This window comes from Dendrobium catenatum, unplaced genomic scaffold, assembly GCF_001605985.2.
Source record: "Dendrobium catenatum unplaced genomic scaffold, ASM160598v2 fragScaff_scaffold_1263, whole genome shotgun sequence".
NCBI classification, from domain to species: domain Eukaryota; kingdom Viridiplantae; phylum Streptophyta; class Magnoliopsida; order Asparagales; family Orchidaceae; genus Dendrobium; species Dendrobium catenatum.
This window is the reverse complement of record NW_021319725.1, coordinates 515,961-535,273: the sequence shown is the minus strand read 5'-3', so window position 1 is coordinate 535,273 and position 19,313 is coordinate 515,961. Positions and strand designations below refer to the sequence as shown.

General features: G+C 37.1%; 1 protein-coding gene across 3 annotated transcripts in view; it reads right to left on the bottom strand.

Moving 5' to 3' along the window:
• Positions 1–3,381: 3,381 nt before the first annotated feature.
• The window catches only part of LOC110106282, a 70,774-nt gene continuing 54,842 nt past the window's right edge, over positions 3,382–19,313 (bottom strand). For all 3 annotated transcript variants that reach the window (XM_020836126.2, XM_020836152.2, XM_020836159.2), the window contains 4 exons: positions 9,919–10,007; positions 9,445–9,571; positions 3,905–3,986; positions 3,382–3,788 (listed from right to left, as the gene is read on the bottom strand). In XM_020836126.2, the coding sequence (XP_020691785.1) occupies positions 3,912–3,986; positions 9,445–9,571; positions 9,919–10,007 (291 nt within the window). In that variant the 3' untranslated portion in view covers positions 3,382–3,788; positions 3,905–3,911. The remainder of the gene's footprint in view (positions 3,789–3,904; positions 3,987–9,444; positions 9,572–9,918; positions 10,008–19,313) is intronic.

Here is a 19,313-nt window from a genome sequence, read left to right as displayed (position 1 = left end):
AGGATTTTTTTAAAAAGGAGCATGATTATTAATTTAAATTAGGAATAGGAGAAGAGTATTAAAAATTTTTAAAAAGAAGAAAACTATCAAAACATAACGCCAAATCATTGGGTGCATCCACCAAAATATCCAAACTAAATTTTAAAAATACTGTAACAATGCGCCAAATAGTTTTACTTATTCTAAATATGCCAAACAGTTTGGTACATTCAATGGAATGCATCATTCTATTTGGCTAGTTTACTTCTTTTTAAATTTTTTTAATACTTTGTTCTTATTCCTAATTTAAATTAACCACTATACTCCTTAAAAAAAGAAAAAAATCCTTTTTTTCTATCACTTCCCACATGGGAGGGCCAAGGAAAATTAAGATTTGATACACCTATCTTTCCATGACTACTCATCTATCAATAATAATTTTGATAATCTATCAAAGATTGGGGGGCAAGGAGGGTCAAAGATTTCCTTAACCTCAAAAAGGTTAGTAGTAGAGGAATACGAGGAGGAGGAGGACGACTACAAGAGACACAAAGGTCGGGACGTTGAGGAAGTTACCGACTATTTACTTTTTGTGAGTGGATTTGCGGTAGACTAGCTAGGGTTGCAAGGATCAGTAGGGTAGAGAAGGAATAAATTGAAGATAGTGTTAGGGAGGGCAAATTATTACGTCCGGTGTCCGGATCATCCGGACATCAATCCAAACGCGCCACGTCACCCAAATACATCGGGCCCCGATGTATTTGAGTGACGTCTGGATTGGTGTCCGGACGTCCAGTGACCGAACGTCCGGTCACTGGACGTAATAGTTAGACCAGACATTGAACCAAAAATATGAGTTCAAGATTCAATGGTTCAATCGATATTGAATTGAATGACATAATAAATATTATAATTATTTAAATAAAAAATAAACCTATAATTAAAAAATAGTATATATATAAAGTTATAAATTTAATATAAATCATTACTAATTTGTATTAACCAATAAAATAAATATTATTCTTATTATAAAAATAAAGTTTAAAAATACATAATGTATATATTTTAAAATAAAATTTTCAATTAATCGTTTAGTCCCAAATCACTTGAGAGCTTTATCTCGTATTGTTTATATAACTTTTCTTATTTTCATGGATTAAGAGCTCACACGGATAAGATTTATTAGTGCTTAATTGATACATATTCATTACAAATTTTTTGGCTATTATTAAATAAAACGAGTCATATTTAAATTAATTAAATATATTCTTAAAAACTGAGACTGATTGAGCATGCAGTTCATACCGATTATAACCTATTTGACGCTAGGCCGAATTTCAAAACTATGATTTATTTTCAAATATTCTCATTTATTAATCTCCTCTTCCCTCTATATAAATATTATAATTAAAATTAAGCAAAGATATAACCCTTTTATGTTTTATATCACTAAACATTTGAGAAAATTAAGATTTGATAAGCTTAATCTTTGCTAGACTTCTTACTCACAAAGAAATAATTTAAGAATCTATCGAAAATTGAGGTAAGAGTACCATGAATTTCCCTAACCTCCAGACTCCAGAGGATGAATGGTAGGGGATTACAAGGAGAAATGTAACAACAACAACAATAAACATGAAACCATGATATTGAGGAAAATGCCAAACTCTTTTAATTTTTTATTTTTTGCACGAGTATTTGGTGATAGACTATGGTTGCAGCAGTGACTCGAGTAGGAAATGAATGAATTGAAGAACACTGAATGGGAAACACTGAGAATGTAGTTGGAGACTAGTTAAATCACTCAAATGATCTGTTGGCCAACTGAGTTATGGTCAATCTCACCATCATCGTTGCTACTTGGTACACCAAGCTCCTGAAGTAGACCACCTAGGCTCTTCTCACTCTCGTCAATGTTATGCTTAACCACTCATTGCCCAAAGATCATATAGCATTGGGGTGAAAACGAGTCGAGTTGAGTTCTAGTCATACTTAATTTGAGCTTAGCTTGTCCGCCAGATCACGAACTCGAATTGGAGCTCAGACTCGTCGCGATGGGTGCAAGCTTGCGAGGCTTGAGGCCCATTCCAATCCCGCTTTCGCGTCCGCAAATCCACATGACAACGCCCGTGCCCGAGCTTCCGATTTCACCTTTCCGCGGTCGAGCCACTCGACGAGTAATCGAGTTGAGCTTCCTCTTGATCGAACTTGAGCTCGAAACTTTGGACTCATGAGCTCATTAACAAATCGAGCTCGAGCAATTCCTAAGTCAATTTGACTCATTTGCACCCGTATATACCATCAACCAACTCAATCATATTGATTAAATCAATGATTACTACTTTTTCTCAAACTCAAGTTGACATATGACACCTTGACTTGAGTTTACAACAAAATATTAAATATCAACATATCTGTATTATAACATATTCTAAATATTTATAATAGAATCATTAATCGTATTGTTATATAATATTCTCATTATTGAGTATGTTCTTCCTTGTTACTCACTTCTCTTCCCTTCATATAAACATGCTTATATATTAAGATCATAATTAAAATTAAGCAAAGATGTAAATTCTATAGTTTCTATCACTAACATCTGCGAGGGCCTAAAATCAATATTTCATACTCTTCTTTGCCAGACTTCTCATCAACGAAGAAATAATTTGATAATCTATCAAAGGTTGGGGAAGACTAGATTTGAATTTTAGGCAGGTTATCACATATTTTGTTTTGTTTTCTATTTTTCTTAATTTTTTCTTGATGATAGTTTGCTGATGAATTTATAGATTTGATACATTTTAATTTCACATTTATGACAATTTTTGCTTATGATATTTGTATAATATAATTATTTTATTACTGTTGGGGATGATGATGAGTAAACACCATAACGATGAAAAAAGAAAGTAAAAGCAGCAAAAAATAAAGGACACAAGGATTTAACGTGGAAAAATCTAAAAAATAAGAAAAAAATTACTAAGCCACACCACACCAAGAAGTCCACTATGAAAATTTAAAGAAATAAGTACAGATCTCTCTCTCTCCTTCTCTTCTCAAATACCGTTCTCAATGTCTACACACTCAAAATACAAGAGAAAGCCAAGTAAAATAATCCCAATGATGCAAACCTTCAGAAAAATGAGAAAGAAACCCGTCCAATCCTTCTCGCAATGCTGCGGTGCCAATTTGGGGTGCTGCAGCGCTCAAGCCTCTGTTTTGGCTGAACGAGTGTCATGCTGCTAATATTAATATTATATATTGCTACGGCGCTCTATTTTTTGTCGTTCAACACTATGGCGCTCAGGTACGCCGCGTCGGGGAGTTGTACGGGGAAAAAATTTTAACCCCCGACACCCCAAATAAACAGGACAAACTTTGAGGTCCGAGACAACAAAATAACCAAATTGATCAACACAATCATATTCCAGACATACCAATATCTTGAAAGTTTGCTCATAAATTGAGATTAAATTGCTTTATCATATGATTATATCCAAGTTGTTATGGTATATATACTGAAGTGTGACACTTACACCTATAAATGGTTGTTTTCGGTACATTGAACCTAAACTCAAGGTTACAGCAGAAAAAAAACATTCAGGTAGGAAGCAAAAAAAAAAAAAAACTGATGACGCACTAAATTAGACATCCTCTAGCAGAAATAAAACAATTAGCATACTAAAAAGAATCTGAGCTGTAGCAGTGAAACTTCATGAGTGCCTAAGGTTATATTATTCCTGCTCTCAACGTTATAGGGCCATCATAATAGTTTCTACACTACAGAATTTCAAGAAATTCACACCCTGCAAGAGTTAATATGTTTTGTGCACAATTATGATCTAAAGCCAACAGAGAACAAAAAAATTGCTGGAAAATTGCAATTCAGAAAGAAAAAAGGTAGGTTCGCATATTAAAGTACCTGTCGATTAACAGCCTTCATGTTGTTGGTTCTCCTCGTCATCAGTTTGGTGCGTTCGAGAAACCATCAGTAAAGCAGATTGCTGAAATCAGACATTCCCACTTCCTCAATGGAATCAATTAGAAGACTTGAACAGGCCATCTAACTTTTATAAAGCACTTAAAATAATACAGAACAATATTTAGAATAAAACCGTGGGGTTTTACTTGAAAAACATCAACATTGATTGATCATATCTATCACAACCAGGATCCGAAAGCAATACACACGGGACGTGAAGAAGGAATAGAAAGATTTGTTTCGTACTCACAAGAAAAAAATTGCATGAACAAGTAATATAACATAATATATCATAATAAATAACAGATGAGCAACTAAAATTTTACTTTATTAATATGACTTCAAATAACAGTATATCAATCAATAGCATTACCACAAAAAAAATAAGTACAAAAGAAATAACAACAACAACAACAAAACTACTCAACCCTTTTATAAAGCACTTAAAATAATACAGAACAATATTTAAAATAAAACCGTGGGTTTTACTTGAAAAACATCAACTTTGATGGATCATAGCTTATCACAACCCGGATCCGAAAGTAGTACACCTCGGCACACAGGACGTGATGAAGGAATAGAAAGATTTGTTTTGTAATCACAAGAAGAAAATTGCATGAACAAGTAATATAACATAATATATCAGAATAAATAACAGAAGAGCAACTAAAATTTTACTTTATTAATATGACTTCAAATAACAGTATATCAATCAATAGCATTACCACAAGAAAAATAAGTGCAAAAGAAACAACAACAACAAAACTACTCAACCCTTAAAGCGAATGCATATAAATCTACTACAATTATAAAAATACCAATACGAATTCTACTATTGATAGATGTGCTCCTAAAGCAGCAGCCCACCCAAGGCTTGAGCAAAAATAACCACGGATGAGTTCTACAAATTAAACTCAGCAAATAACTTCTATCTATAAAAAAATAAACGACAAAAAATAAGTCATGCAGTATAACCAAATCAATAGATAGGACTAGAAACCAAAAATCAAGGTATCAATGCAATAATAATACCATGAGTCATGGTTCCTACAAAGGTTTTAATATGCCACAATTACAAATATGCATGTCAACCTCTAATTAATGCAATGGTAATAAAATTTATGCACATATAATCACACTTATCATCCTCCAAATGATGAATCAATCATTCATTGAGTTTAACTCATATCTAATTATATGTCTACACCTTTTATATATATATATATATATATATATATATATATATATAGGATTCTAGAGGTGACTCTTACAAGTTCAAATGATGGCTCCCTCCATATATAGTATTTTATCCCATATAGGGTGGCTCCCATAGCGTAGCACTTTGTCATATATGCCACTTAGTACCATCTTCCGACTAGTGTATCACTTTGATACCATTTTGTAACAACCTAAACTATTAACTGTTGGGGTATTATTTGTTTTGACTTAAGGGGTTTCACAACATCCACTCCACCCTCTTATAACAGCTGCAACACCTTCCCATCTCTTTTCTCCCAACTTTTCCTCCTTGCAATCACCGAGCACTATTTCTTCTTCCAAAGCCCTAGCCGTTGAACCTCTTCTCCCTCTTCATCTCTTCATCTCGTAGTTGTCAGTGAAGGCACTCGACCTCCTTCCTCCTTCAATTGAAAGAGGACAGTGAGAACTTCATCCTTCATAAGCCTTTTGATCATCTCATCTATTTTCTTCCTTAATTTTGACTAAGGCTTAGATCAATTGAATAGCAACTTTGATGTCACAATTTACATGCTTACAAATGTTTTTTTCCTCATATGATCCACACTTGGCAGAGTCGAGCGAACAGAAATTGTTTTGGGAAATCGTGTCAATTGTTGTGAGTGTTATTTATTAATGAATAAATATAACATTCTTTGTTAGAGGCATTATCCTTGATACTCGTACTAAGTTCATTAATATCTTAGGCTGCTAGTCTTACTTTCAATTTTATATATTAGTTTGCATATGCTATAGATTTCATTATTGCTCATAATGAAGGTATCATATAGTACATGCCATCTCACCTTGAGTTATTTATGCATGATCTCTTACCAGTTTAAGGTGTGTCCTGTTGTAAATAATTTGTTTATGCTTCTCATTTCTATTAAGTGGAATAAATGATACAATTATTGTAAATCATCATGGTTACGAGATTAAAATTTTTCATATTGATTATATAATACCTGTTGAAAATTACTTGTGACAGACTAGTCATTGTATGCTTGTATGCAAATCAGTAGAATCATATTAGATAATGATTTTTTTAGGTTGGTGTTTACCTTTCCGGTGCAAAGTATTTGATAAAACCGACTATAATTATACACATGAAGTTGTAGACATATATAATTATACATGAATTGAACTCAATGAATGACTGATTGATCATTTAGAGAATGATGATACCTAGTGTAATTATATTTGAATAAATTTAATTTTCATTGCATTAGTTACAGTTTAACATGCACATTTACACTAGCAAAATTTTAGATACTTTGTAGGAACCATATGATATGAAACAAACATGCGATGGAGTTACTTTAAGAAATTAAAGAGAGCAATTTAAAAAAAATAATCCAAAATAAAATTGTCACTTATGGCAAAAGTTTGATCCTTGAAATTCGTAGTTTTTAACTTGCTTAGGCAAAGAAGAGCGAGATCGATTAACCAAACAATTCAAGAAAACGCAAAGAATAATTGTACGCTACGACAATAAACAAGAATCCACGATTTAATATTGAGAACTTTCACCTTTGGAGCCCATACGCTCAAATAATCTAGGCTTTAGCGGAAGAAGAGTCTCCACATTAGAATCGAGGTCGCTCCGAGGAAGAAGGAACCTTGGATCGTCGTTCTTGGATAGGTGGCCGGAGTAGGGAATTCTGGACAGCGGTTGGGGCCTCCCGGGTGAGGGTGTGGTGCAAGGAAACCTGCAGAATTGTTGGACAGCAGCTACGACGTCATCCCGGACAATTAGACTTGCTGAATTTGATGCTAGTGGACAGTGGGCTGCAATGGTGATCTCTCCAATTCACTGTACAGCATTGGTAATGGCAGAAAACCTGAAACAGCCCTTGGAGAGTTTCGGGACAGCAACCGGCGTGGCTTCCGGCCACAGAACGGTGAGGAAACTGGGTTGGTTCTTCTTGGCAGCAAGCTGAGAAGGGAAAGACCAGCAAATTGGATATCTAGGACAGCTGGAACGTGGAACTCTTGTGCAGGAATTTGGTGGCTGCATGAGGCGTTTGGGAATTTTTCATTGGCACTTTTGATGGGAATTAACTGTGAACAATAGGGAAGGGAACGGGTGGGGCTAAGCAAGAACTAGGTTGGGAAATCTGAAATTAATTTCAGATTTCCTAATTTTAATTTGGACTTTGAAATTTCAAATTTTTGAAATTCGAAATTTAGGCTTAGGAGGGAAATTAGGAATTAATGAGGCCTTATTTGAAGCCATGAATTAAGCTCCTAATTAAGGGTATGGTGGCCGGTCATAGAGCAAGGAGAGAAGGGGGTTTCGGTTTTGATGAGGTGGGGCCCACTTGATTAATTAATGGATTTGAGTAAAAGCTGAAGTAAATTCAGATTTTAACCAAAAGGAAAAATTTCCACATTTATGATTAAGCAATTATGCAGCGATTTGAATTTCAAATTGGAATTGAAATCCAATTAAGATGATGACATAAATTCAAGAATTAATTTTGGCAAGAGGGTAACAACTCTTGGTGAATTTGAATTTCAAATTCAAAACCCAAGAGGGGTCGGCGGGTAGAGAGGTGAGGGGGGGAAGGAGGCGGCTGCAAGGGGGAGGAAGCCGGTGGGCTGGGAAGGGCTGGCCGGTGGCTGCTGGCCGGCGGTTGGGGATGCAGGCCGGCGGCCTGGGCAATCCAGGGAGGGGGGCGGCGGCAAGAGCAAGGGAGGGGAGAGTGTGGGGGAAATTCTTGGGATCCAAAACCTGAAAATCCAATCTTCCACTAGTGGCTTCAATCCAAATCCACGCAACGATGACTTGATCACGATAAACAAAAGAAAAGAGAAGGACAAGAAAACCTAGAACTCACAAAGAGATCTAGCTTCTCCTACGAACTCACTAAGAGATCGTGGAGGTTTGCACTCACAAAGAGAACATGAACTCTAAAATTTTCATTCATAAAAAACTAACTATTACATGAGAAAAGAGCCTTATAAATAGGCCTCAAAATGACAAAGAAACAAAAGACTAAAATGCCCCTTGGGCTACAATAGATACCAAATACCCATGAGGGCAAAAACGGAAAAACATAAAATAAAAATAAACTACTACATAAAATGATGAAAATACAGATCATGATCGTGGTCGTCGATCTCCGGCATCTCCTGAAGGTATATGTGTCGAAATCGCTGCTGATGTCCCCATCACCATATCTCATGACATTATTATATTAATACATTGACTATTAATTTCTACTCATATCTATTAATTTTGTCATACCGCATGTCTCATTCCTTTGTCGTTTATGCTTTAATAGATAGCAATTACTTTATGAGTTTAATTTATTAAACTCACATGTGGTTACTTTTGCTCATAGCAGGTTCTACAAGATCGTTGTGTGGTCCTACAAGAGCTCTGGGTGGACTACCACTTCATGAGCCAATCTATCAACAGTAGAATTTATATTGAGTAATTTTATATTTTTAGTAGATTATTATGAATTTGCTTTGAGGGTTGAATAATTTTTTTCTTGTTGTTATTCCTTTCAGCCTTATTTTGCTTATAGTAGTGCTCTTAATTGGTGTACTATTATTTGAATTCAAATTAATAAAGTAAAAAATTCAATTGTTTTTCTATTATTACTATATTATATTATGTTGTATTACTTGTTTATGAACTTTTCTTCTTATCAGTAAAACAAAATTCTTTCTATCCCTTCATCGCATCCCGTGTTGCTGGGGGCCTGGGGTGTACCGCCTTCTGGATCCAAGATGTGACAGTAGCATCTTAAATATCTCATTCTTCATAGTCACCTCTAGACCAAAGCTCTATTCCAAACTATACATCTTACTTAAGAGAAAATTTGAACAATATATTTCTAGTATGAATTACGGCATCATCAAAGAAGGCGCATCTCGTATAGCAATTAATAATGCCTACTTACCTTTAAGGTAATAAAGATAGGAAAATATCCTGGCAAATATAACCATGAGGACAAGCTATGGAAGCCAAAGGAAACTAGAAATATTAAATTTCAGGGGTGAATTTCAACAAAAGAAGACGGGTCCCAGAGTGAACATTGAGCAAGTATAGTCACTAAAATTGGACCTTGAAAGACATTCAAAAAAGAAGTAAACGGAGCCAACCAGAAAAAGTAAAGCACATAACATAAAGCAAAGCCAATGTGGATGTTCAGTAAAGCTTCATAGAGTTAGCAGCAGTTTTTGAGATATAAAATAACACTTGAAAAAATCATAATGGAAACTAATCAAACCTTAGATCCAGCTATGATGGCGCCATTTTGGGGATGAACAGCACAAGCTAAAACAATCTCTGAGACAGGAATAAATCTGTTTTTGCCAACTCCTTTACTTTCAACCGAAACATTATTTGCTCCATCACTGCCAAATCATATGGAGTTTGAAGACATCAACAAAATTATATTCCTAAGTAGGGAAGTATTTTGGGATAGGAGAGGTTGAGGAGTGGGCGAGAGGAAAATTTATTAGATGATCGAAATGCACGTAGATTAAAGTACGTTGAGAAGTGTATGGGATGCATTTTACCTTATATTATTGTGTACGGAATATCACAAATATTTTGCACACAACAAATATCCATTACCATGTACAGAATATCTACAAGTATCCCGAACACAACAATACAAAGCAAAATATACACAGCCGCAAAGTCTATGTGCATTCCTACAGTAATAATCTGCACAAAAATGGAGTTTGGTTAAAGTCACCTGTGATCCACATGGCAAGCCGAGCTTCTACCTGGAAAGAAATCTAGCAAATAAACTCCATTAACAGAAGAAGACCCCACTGCATAAACCTAGGAGACAAAAATATTAGTAATTACCTTAATCTTAACAAATCATTATTAGCAACTCATCATCATCATCATCATCATCATCAAATATACGAGGCATGGTAGTTGAGAAGCGGTAAACGAGTATTAAACAAGTAGAAGTTCTAAATTTTAAATTCTTTGTCATATTCATGTACACACCAATAAAGTAAACAAACCCAAATGAAGGAAGACCAACTAGCAGATTAATGATTGTTATCAAGCGAGACAGATATAAAGAAAAAAAATTTCAAATTTTCTATAAATAAGGAAATATGCATTTAACATTCTCTGGTATTTTGAGAATTAAACTACGTATGATTTACCATTTTAAAAAATAACATGTTGGCATAAATAAAGAGTCATCTATCTTCCTAATCCATCTACATATATGAAACCATGTTGGTATGAAGAGAGTAATCTATCTTTCTACACCTACGAGCATGGCATATTTTTCAGTTTGCAATCTTAGCTCCTCCATATAGTCAAAAGGATAAGCGGATTAACAATAAGTTTGTTTGTTTTTTTTTTCGAGTAAAATTTTTATTGAAAGCATTAGGGTCTACATGTACATATAGCAAAGAAGCAAAAAGAAATTAATCCCAGAGAATAGCTCCAGAGTTCACGAGAACAGATCCAGGTGAGGCGGGAATCCTAAGGACTAAGCCAAGAACGAAACACAATTCTAGGAATTATGATTTTGTTCACAGAGAAAATAGAAAAGAAAAGAAACACGAATGAAATTATGACAATGCAAAGATACAACAACAACAACATCAAGCCTTTATCCCACTACGTGGGGTCGGCTACATGAATCCTTTTTCTCCATTGTGTCCTATTAAAGGTCAAATTCTCGTTTAAATCTAATAAAGAAAGGTCATTCCTAATATTTTCTAACCAAGTCTTTCTAGGTCTCCCTCTACCTTTCTTAACATAAGTCAAATCTAATACCTCTACTCTCCTAACCGGGTCATTGGAAGGCCGCCGTTTTATGCATGTGACCAAACCATCAAAGGCGACTCTCTCTAATCTTATCTTCTATTGGAGCTACTCCAACATTTTCACGTATATGCTCATTTCGTATCCTATCTATAAGGGTACAGCGACTCATTCACCTGAGCATCCTCATCTCTGCCACACTTAACTTAGTATTATGCTTCTCTTTTAATGGCCAACATTCAGCACCATAAAGCATTGCAGGCCTCACTACCATCTTATAGAATTTTCCCTTAAGTTTGAGGGGTACTTTTCTATCACACAATAAGCCCGATGCATTTCTCCACTTCAACCATCCAACTTGAATTTTGTTGATAATATCCCTATCTATTTCACCATCATTCTGAACAATAGATCCAAGATATCTAAAATGTGTACTCTTATTAATGACTTGATCGCCCAAAGTCACAATCCACTCACTAGGTCTATTACTACTAAAATTACACTCCATATATTCCATTTTAGATCTACTCAAGCGAAAACCTTTAGTTTCTAATGTTGACCTCCATAAATCAAGTTTACTTTGAGAAGGGATACCAATGGGGTGGAAACTTTGTGGAGAGAAGAAAGGGTTTTAGAGACTTGCAAGAAGAGACAAGAAGTGAAGAAGTTAGGCTCTCAAGCTAGAGAAGAAAAGCCTCGGTTTTTAATTTTGTTTTTCACTTCAAAAACTTCCTCAAAAAATGCCAAAACTCCCCTATAAATAGGAAAGAAAAGGGGCTAACACCATTCAAAGCTGCCACCCTCAGCCAATTCAAAAATGGGAGAAAAAGCAGCACAATGGCCGATTGACCCCCACCCTGAACAGCCACAACAAAGGAACCGGAAACCATGGGTAGCAGGAACCGAACCAACCACATAAAGGTAAGGGAACGAGAAAGATAGGGGAGCAGGAACTGAACAGCCAAAGCAATTAGAAAACCGAGAAAAGCAGGGAGAAGAACCGAAAACCAAGCAGGGAAATCGGGAAAGCAAGGAAGCAGGGAACTCGTACAACCAAATGTGGACTAAGAAGCAATTTCAGCCGCCCACCACATTCCCCAGTCAACTCAAACACAAGCACAACAAGAAGCATAACACACCAAAGGAAAACATGTCAAAGAGCACCTAAAACCACACATAATCATCGATTGCCTACCATCATCAGGTCAAGAAAACAAGCAACAACAACAACAACAACAACAACATCAAGCATTTTCCCACTGTCGTCGGGGTCGGCTACATCAACTGCAAAAAATAAACTTTAAAATTACAATAGCAATTTAAAAAAAACATGATCATTTAAATGCATCCAAACTGCCTCCAAAACAATATACCCAACGCCTGATCTCTTCACCCACAACTCAGTCACTCAGAACACTTTGTTTACCCAGCCCTATCAATGTTTACTTGATGGGCACTACCATTTGCTCGTAGAAACGCCCCATTACATGAGACACCTACAAGTCACTCTGCTGCCCATATAGCTCACACTCGATATGCTTCTGCCAACCACTACTTGTAGCTCACTCACTTGATGCAAAGCCGCTGTGCTCACTTGAGCCCCACTTCATTAGTGCAACTCGCAATGTTCACCAGCTACTTGCTCATCACACACTTTACTAAGTATACACACTACCGCTCTCTACTTTTTTTTGCTGATTGTAATATGTGCCAGCTTGCATGCGAGGCTTTTCCACTTTTGCTATAACTTCATACTAATACCTTTGTTATGTGTTAGCCCAAACTCATTATCTATGGGATTAGTTTCATTGATTGGAATTTAACTTTTTTTTAGTGAAGCCTATCTCATAAATTATTTCTCAAATATGCATTGAATTTCTTCTCTTGTACTCAGCGAGCAAAATTCTACTTGACCATTCCAAACCATAAGTATTAAGATTGTTAGTTCTTCTAAAGAGGGCTCTTGAAGGAAAGAAGCAAAATCCAGTCGGAGGATGCTCCCTAGCTGCTCGGACTCCCCAGGTTCGGTTTCAGTCGAATTGAGATCGGCAGCCTGGAGGTCTTGTAGTCTGCAAAATTTCGGCGTATTGGACGTGTGGCCTTTGAAATGTTCGGCGAGGTGGATGATGTCCGGCGACAAGTAGGGTCAGCGGCCTAATGCCATTCTCCACGTGGTTCCCTCACCTCAGTTTCTGTTAGGATAGACGAATGAGCTAAATGGCTTCTTTCTTCCTCACTCAGGTTTGGAAGGACACATGCAGAATGGGTGGCGTAGTCGTCGGTTGGGCTCTGTTAGCACGCAGGGAACCTTCTGTCCCTCGATTTCGGCCGGGCGGTGCCAAACAGGGATGTACGGGGTTGCTGGAAGTCGCTACAAATTGGGTATGGCTTCGGAACATACATGAGGTGGAGTGTCCACGAGGCCTCTGTCTCGCTCAACTCTCCCGCTTCTTTTCTTCGGGCCTTGGCTCAAACGAACTCGCCAGAAGCAGACGAAGATCCAATTGCCAAATCACAACTCCTTGATTTGGGTTCGACTGTGGGCTCCGAAAATTTGGGCCAACGGCATCACCTGCTCGTATTTCTTATTATTCGGTGAGGGAGTAACGAAACTAAGTTCGACGGTTAAATTTTTGGAAGGGCAGATGGGTTTGTAGATAAGACACTACCCAGAGATTTCGCCCTCATTTGCTGAGGACTTATTGATCTGAGTTCGGTTTCTATAGGCGCAAGCCCCTATAGTTAATACCCCTCCGATCACGAGAGGAAACTTTCGATTAAGCTAGTCGTCAAATCAGATCGTAGAGTATACGTGTTTCGGCATATAGTAGAGCATGGGTTTGGGATTTAGGAAATTGGGAAAAAAATATTTGGATGTTTTAAGATTTGAAGGTTCATTATTTTTGGAATTTGGGAGGGAGTAAAAAAAATTTGAATATTTTTAAAACTGGAATTCTTCACCATCTGGAATTTTAAGCGAATTGGGGGGGAATGGATGAATGACCCGATTCAAGATCCAATGGTTTCCGTAATCCCGGGCCACGTGGCCGCTGGTCTACTTAGTCAGAGGAGGTAGATCGACCCAACCTGACAGAAGGATCCTTGTAGGCAGCCATTGGGTTTGCCTTCGTCCAAGGGGACCTTTGTAACCTGGGAGTGAACTCGGTTTGCCTAAGGGGAATAAATTTGATCCAACCTTAGCTAACAGAGGGCTTTGTGCACCTATCGGTCATTATCCTATTGATTCATATCTCAAGGATTTAACGCATTAAGGAGCATAATTGGTTTTGGCATAACCGACTATCTGGTGCCATTTTGTCAGCAAAACCACTCGGTTCAGAGGCCCCGGTTCATATCCGTTTACCTCCAGTGCCATTGCGTCGAAACTGCCGGGCTAGAGGACACGTACCACGTCCTTACTTGGCCAAGAGATTGTTTAAGAATGGATCTAGAGATATTTATTTCGACATAGGCATTTGCTCTTTGTGAGCTGAAGTAAATTTTAATTGTCCACTCGGCAACTATTGCGGAGGGTTGAGGATTTTGCTTTAAGCGTATGGGATGGTTTGATTTCAAAATTTTAAATAATCTGGAATTTGAAATTTAAGGTTTGGATTTGGCATACTGTGGGTGGAATTGGAAGGCATTTTGGATATTTGGGGGGACATTTGAAAATATTTGAAAAAAGCCCTCTCGGTTGAGGATTGATTAACACACGCTCATTCGGGGTTGTTTGGGGTCAGATTTCGTATGCTTTTTTCCCTTGTAAGTGAATTCTCTTGATTTAAAGGCCTTTGGAGCCTTTGATAATGAATGTTATTAAAAACAAACATATACTGATTCCTCTCAACCGTGTATTTGTTTGAGAAGTTCGAACCTTGTCGACTCCTATTGATCCGGTTATAGGAGTGATTGGGTATCGAACAAAATTTCACTTGTCAGCCCGCGCAGCATCCCTAGACTCACGTGTGTACCAATAACACGCCGCCGGGGGCCCTTGCGGGTTTGTGGATTGTATTTACCCCTTTTTAGTGTACCTATGTGTATACAAATATACATGACGTGGGGGGTATTTGAAATATTTTTGAACGCCTTTCTGTCCGCTCGCATGAATGTTGCGATCCCGGTGGGTAGGCGTATCTAACTTCTGAATAGAGTCGTTTTCCGCTGCTTCGACAGGTATACTGTCGTGCACTACTATATTTATGTAGGGTAGATTGTAGTGCACTAACTTAATCTCCTGAGTAGATTAATTTTATTTATGAGCCAATGATGTTGATGTGTGTATTCGTGTCACCAGATTATCGTTCTCTTTACTGTTCTGTCACTTTGCAAGTAGAATTCATGCTTGGCAACTACAAGTTCATATGCTTATGTGTAAGTGGAAGATTCTTGTTAGCATTGCTTGCATTATAGATTACATTGATTGTAGCGACAAATATTCATAACTTGTATGTTGTCATCTTTTGCATGTTATTTATCGTCGCTTACAATCAAGGTTTTGATGCTTTCATGAAATTGATGAATCCACTTGTAGGGATGTTGTAAACATTTGCCATTGATTTATTCATCCTGTTACTTTGATTGTCATTGCTATTACTTCCCATCAGCGTATTGCATGAGATCCAATTACCACTTATGAATGATTTATACTTTCATTGTTAACTTGCAAGCTGGATGATTTTTGATATATAGTATGAAAAGATCCATATCCATTATGTTTATTGCCTTGGATTTATGACATACATGCAATATGCATCACATGATCCTTGAGCTTGTTTTATTTATTTCATCAAATCTTCTATGTTTTGAGTTCGAGCTCAATGTAGTTCATTCAAGTCCCTGATTGAGTTCAAAGTTCAAGCTCAAGTCTAAGTTAAGACTCCTTGTTTACCAAGCTGCATTTTAGGTTCAAGTTTTTTATTTAGGTTTCATCATCCTTTGAGTTTTTGAAACCACAAGTTTAAGTCCAAAACATGTTCAAATAAAGTCCAGGCTCAATATGAAGCCTTCTTTCCTCGAGTTCCATGTTGTTTTTGGAAATTCAAGTTCCAAACTCATTGTTCACTCGTGCTTGATTCAAATCAAGTCAAGTTTGTTCATTTGATTTTCAAAATTTTGAGTTCAATTGAATCCAACTTTTAGTCAACCTTGAGTCCAACTCAAATCTTAACAAGTTGAGTCTTGCTTAGCCATTTACTTAGTTATTCAAGTTTGACTTGAATGTACCAAGATTGAGTGTTCAAATTAAGATTCAAACATTTTTTCAAAGTTCCTTGAATTTTCAATCCAAATTCCAGCAACCTCCCGGCGCTCCCCCCGTTTAGGGGAAAACCAATGAGGCAACCTTCCCCTCGACGCTACATGAGCGCTTCAAGTGGTGTCAAAAATGACACCGCCGTCGCCGAATGAATTTTTATCCCTGCCTGCTTACGTGAAGCATTTAAAGGGTTTTTATGTTTGTTTATTATTAAGAGAAAACAGGCGTTATAAAAAGACACAGATTTCCCTCCCTCTGGCCACAGTGGCGTTGGTGGTACTTATATGAAATAAAAAACACATTTTTTATCCCTCGCCGCAGCGTCGCACCGGTTTCCCACCCTAAACGCTACGATTGGAGCGCCCGGGGGATTTGCCGGCTGCGTTAAGCTTTTGAAGAGGGGGATTCTTAAAATCGTCAGCGAGCATCGCACAGTTTCCCGCCCTTTAACGCACGTTGAGCGCCCTTGGGGTTTTGCGCCCGTCGCAAGCATCGAGAAGAAGAATCGTTATTTTATTTTTTGAAATATCTTATTTATTTTATCATTTTTTTATATTATATATTTATATATATAACAAATATATTATTATATTATATACATTAATATTATAACAGATATATTAATTATATATATAACTTATTATATTAGTATATATTATTAAATATATTAATATATAACATATATATGGATCGGCTGAGAGGTTGGATCGGGTAGGGGATCGAAGGAGAGCAAAGGGGCGACGGCTTACAGAGGGAGGTCGGCTCAGGGAGGCGTCGGGCAAGAGGGAATCGGTAGGTAAGGGGGTGCTCTCCTCTCTCTCCTCTCTTCTCTCTCTCTAGCTTAGATCGAAAGCAGCAAGGGGGTCGGGTGAGGAGAAGAGGCCGGACGGCTGGACGAGGAGATGGGAGCTCGGCTAAAGTAGTAAGGATCTTCTCTCTCTTCTCTCTCTCTCTCCTCTCTCTCTCTCTCTCTCTCTCTCTCTCTCGGGGATTGGAGAGAGACGACGGTTGGGGTTCGAAAGTGGGAGACACGAGGAGGCGTCGGGTATGGAACGTGGAAGGAAGTGGAACGAAGCTTCGATTTTGTGGAAGAGGTATCGGGGAGAGGAATGTGGAGAGCGAGCGTGTGTCGAGCGCCGAGAAGAGAGGCCTCAGTTCCTAATTTACGACGCAAAAAAAGGGATGCTTTTCGACGGAGATTCCTGCAGGCATTCCGCGGAGAAGCGAACGGTGCCGAATCAGCGGTTTCGGGACGTCTTTTGACAGAATTACGAGGTAGGGAGCGGAGATTTCGGGGATTTTGCGCGCAGACAGGTATGCATTTATTATTTCTTTTTTTTGCTATCTGAATAAGAGATCAACATTCAACAAGGACGATTTGTAGGCGTTTGATCAAATTGACTTAGTCTTGATTAAATTAAGGCTCGATTTGGTTCCATTTTATTTACGGTGCTCATTGAGTTGACTCGAGTGCGATCAAGACTAGTCAGGATCGAATTAGAATCGATTCAAGGGCCGAGTCAATGCAAAAACACGTCTATGTATATGCATTATTTGCATGTACCTTTACAAATGTTATTATGCATTATTCATACAAAAACCATACCAAATCATCATGTAGACACACTTATGAATTTGATCAAGCAAATACATTTATGTGTCACTTTATATGTACATCATATAATCTCAGAGCATTTGTTGAATCATGCAAATGTATACGCAAATACACAAAATATGCATATAAGCATTGCAAATACATAGACCTGTTAGTATCCACACTTCAAAGACACCATATGCATGGTCTATATCGTTATGGAAATATATTATGTGCATGTACATTACAAAATAAAGATGTAGCAAACATACACACTAGGACAATATACAAATGAGGCTATACGTGCATCATAAAGCGATGTGCAAACATACATCATCAAATGCATCACGCACATTGTTATTAAATTGTTGATTGCAAATGCAAAATATCCTCAAAAATACGTTGCCCTCAATACCCCGACGAGGTGTGACTTACAATCCATGAAATCTGAGGATGATTGCACGACTAAAGAAATAAATCAATGGTTTTTCAAGCGTACATAATACATATATAAATCACACTACATTCTCAAAATTTAATTTTTAAATAACCCGCATGACCTTCAAAGTACTATGCTCCTAAACCCTTGCTGATTAATATTGTGTGGGGTCCAAAAGTGAAACTTTATGTTCAAGTCCGATCCTCCTTTTTCATGGACCAGAGTTGAACACAACTTTGAACTACCGAACAACATTATGTGGTGTAGTGCTGACCAGAGTTATTTTATTTTATACGTTCATTATTAAGCACTTCAAGTGTCCTTATTCAAGGAAATATTACTACTAGGTAAATATAAACTCTCAAGGATTTCATCGCTCGTTAAATCAATTAGAAGTATCATGAATTTTATATGTTTATATAGGCCTTTAAGGTTTTTTTTTCCTTTTTATTAAAGAGGAATTCATTCATCAAAATACAATACGTATACGGACAACTCCAAAAAATTAAGGAGTTTGAACACCGATCCTCTGTTTTGCAAGCAAACAGAAATTGACAAGATTTATCGAAGGGGAAATGTCCCCAAATCTTTCAAATTTATTAGTTAGTGGCTCAAGTTTAAATAACGAATTCCAAAATTTCAAAATATTCAATTTGAAATAAATTACCTAAAACTCTCTAAAGCAAAAATTATCATCCCTCCATAATTAATTTGTCGAGGTGGAATTTAAATTTGAAAAATTCACTTCAGCCTCAAAGATAACGTGTCCTAGTCGAGAATAATCACTATGATTCATTCTAAAAAAAGATCTCTTGCTTAGTATGGCAAAGAGGCATGTTGTCCTCTAACTGGTGGTTTGCCTCCAAATGATACCACAGGTAAAAAATTATTACTGGACCCTGCTGACTGAGTAATTTTGCCGCTAAATGATATACCTTAACTATAATGTCATGGGTCAGAGCCCATATTGTTCCCCAACGCCTTTTAAACCCTTGAGTAATGAATCAATATAAACCCAAAGTCCTTCTGTTAGTTAAGGTGGACCAAATAATAATTCCC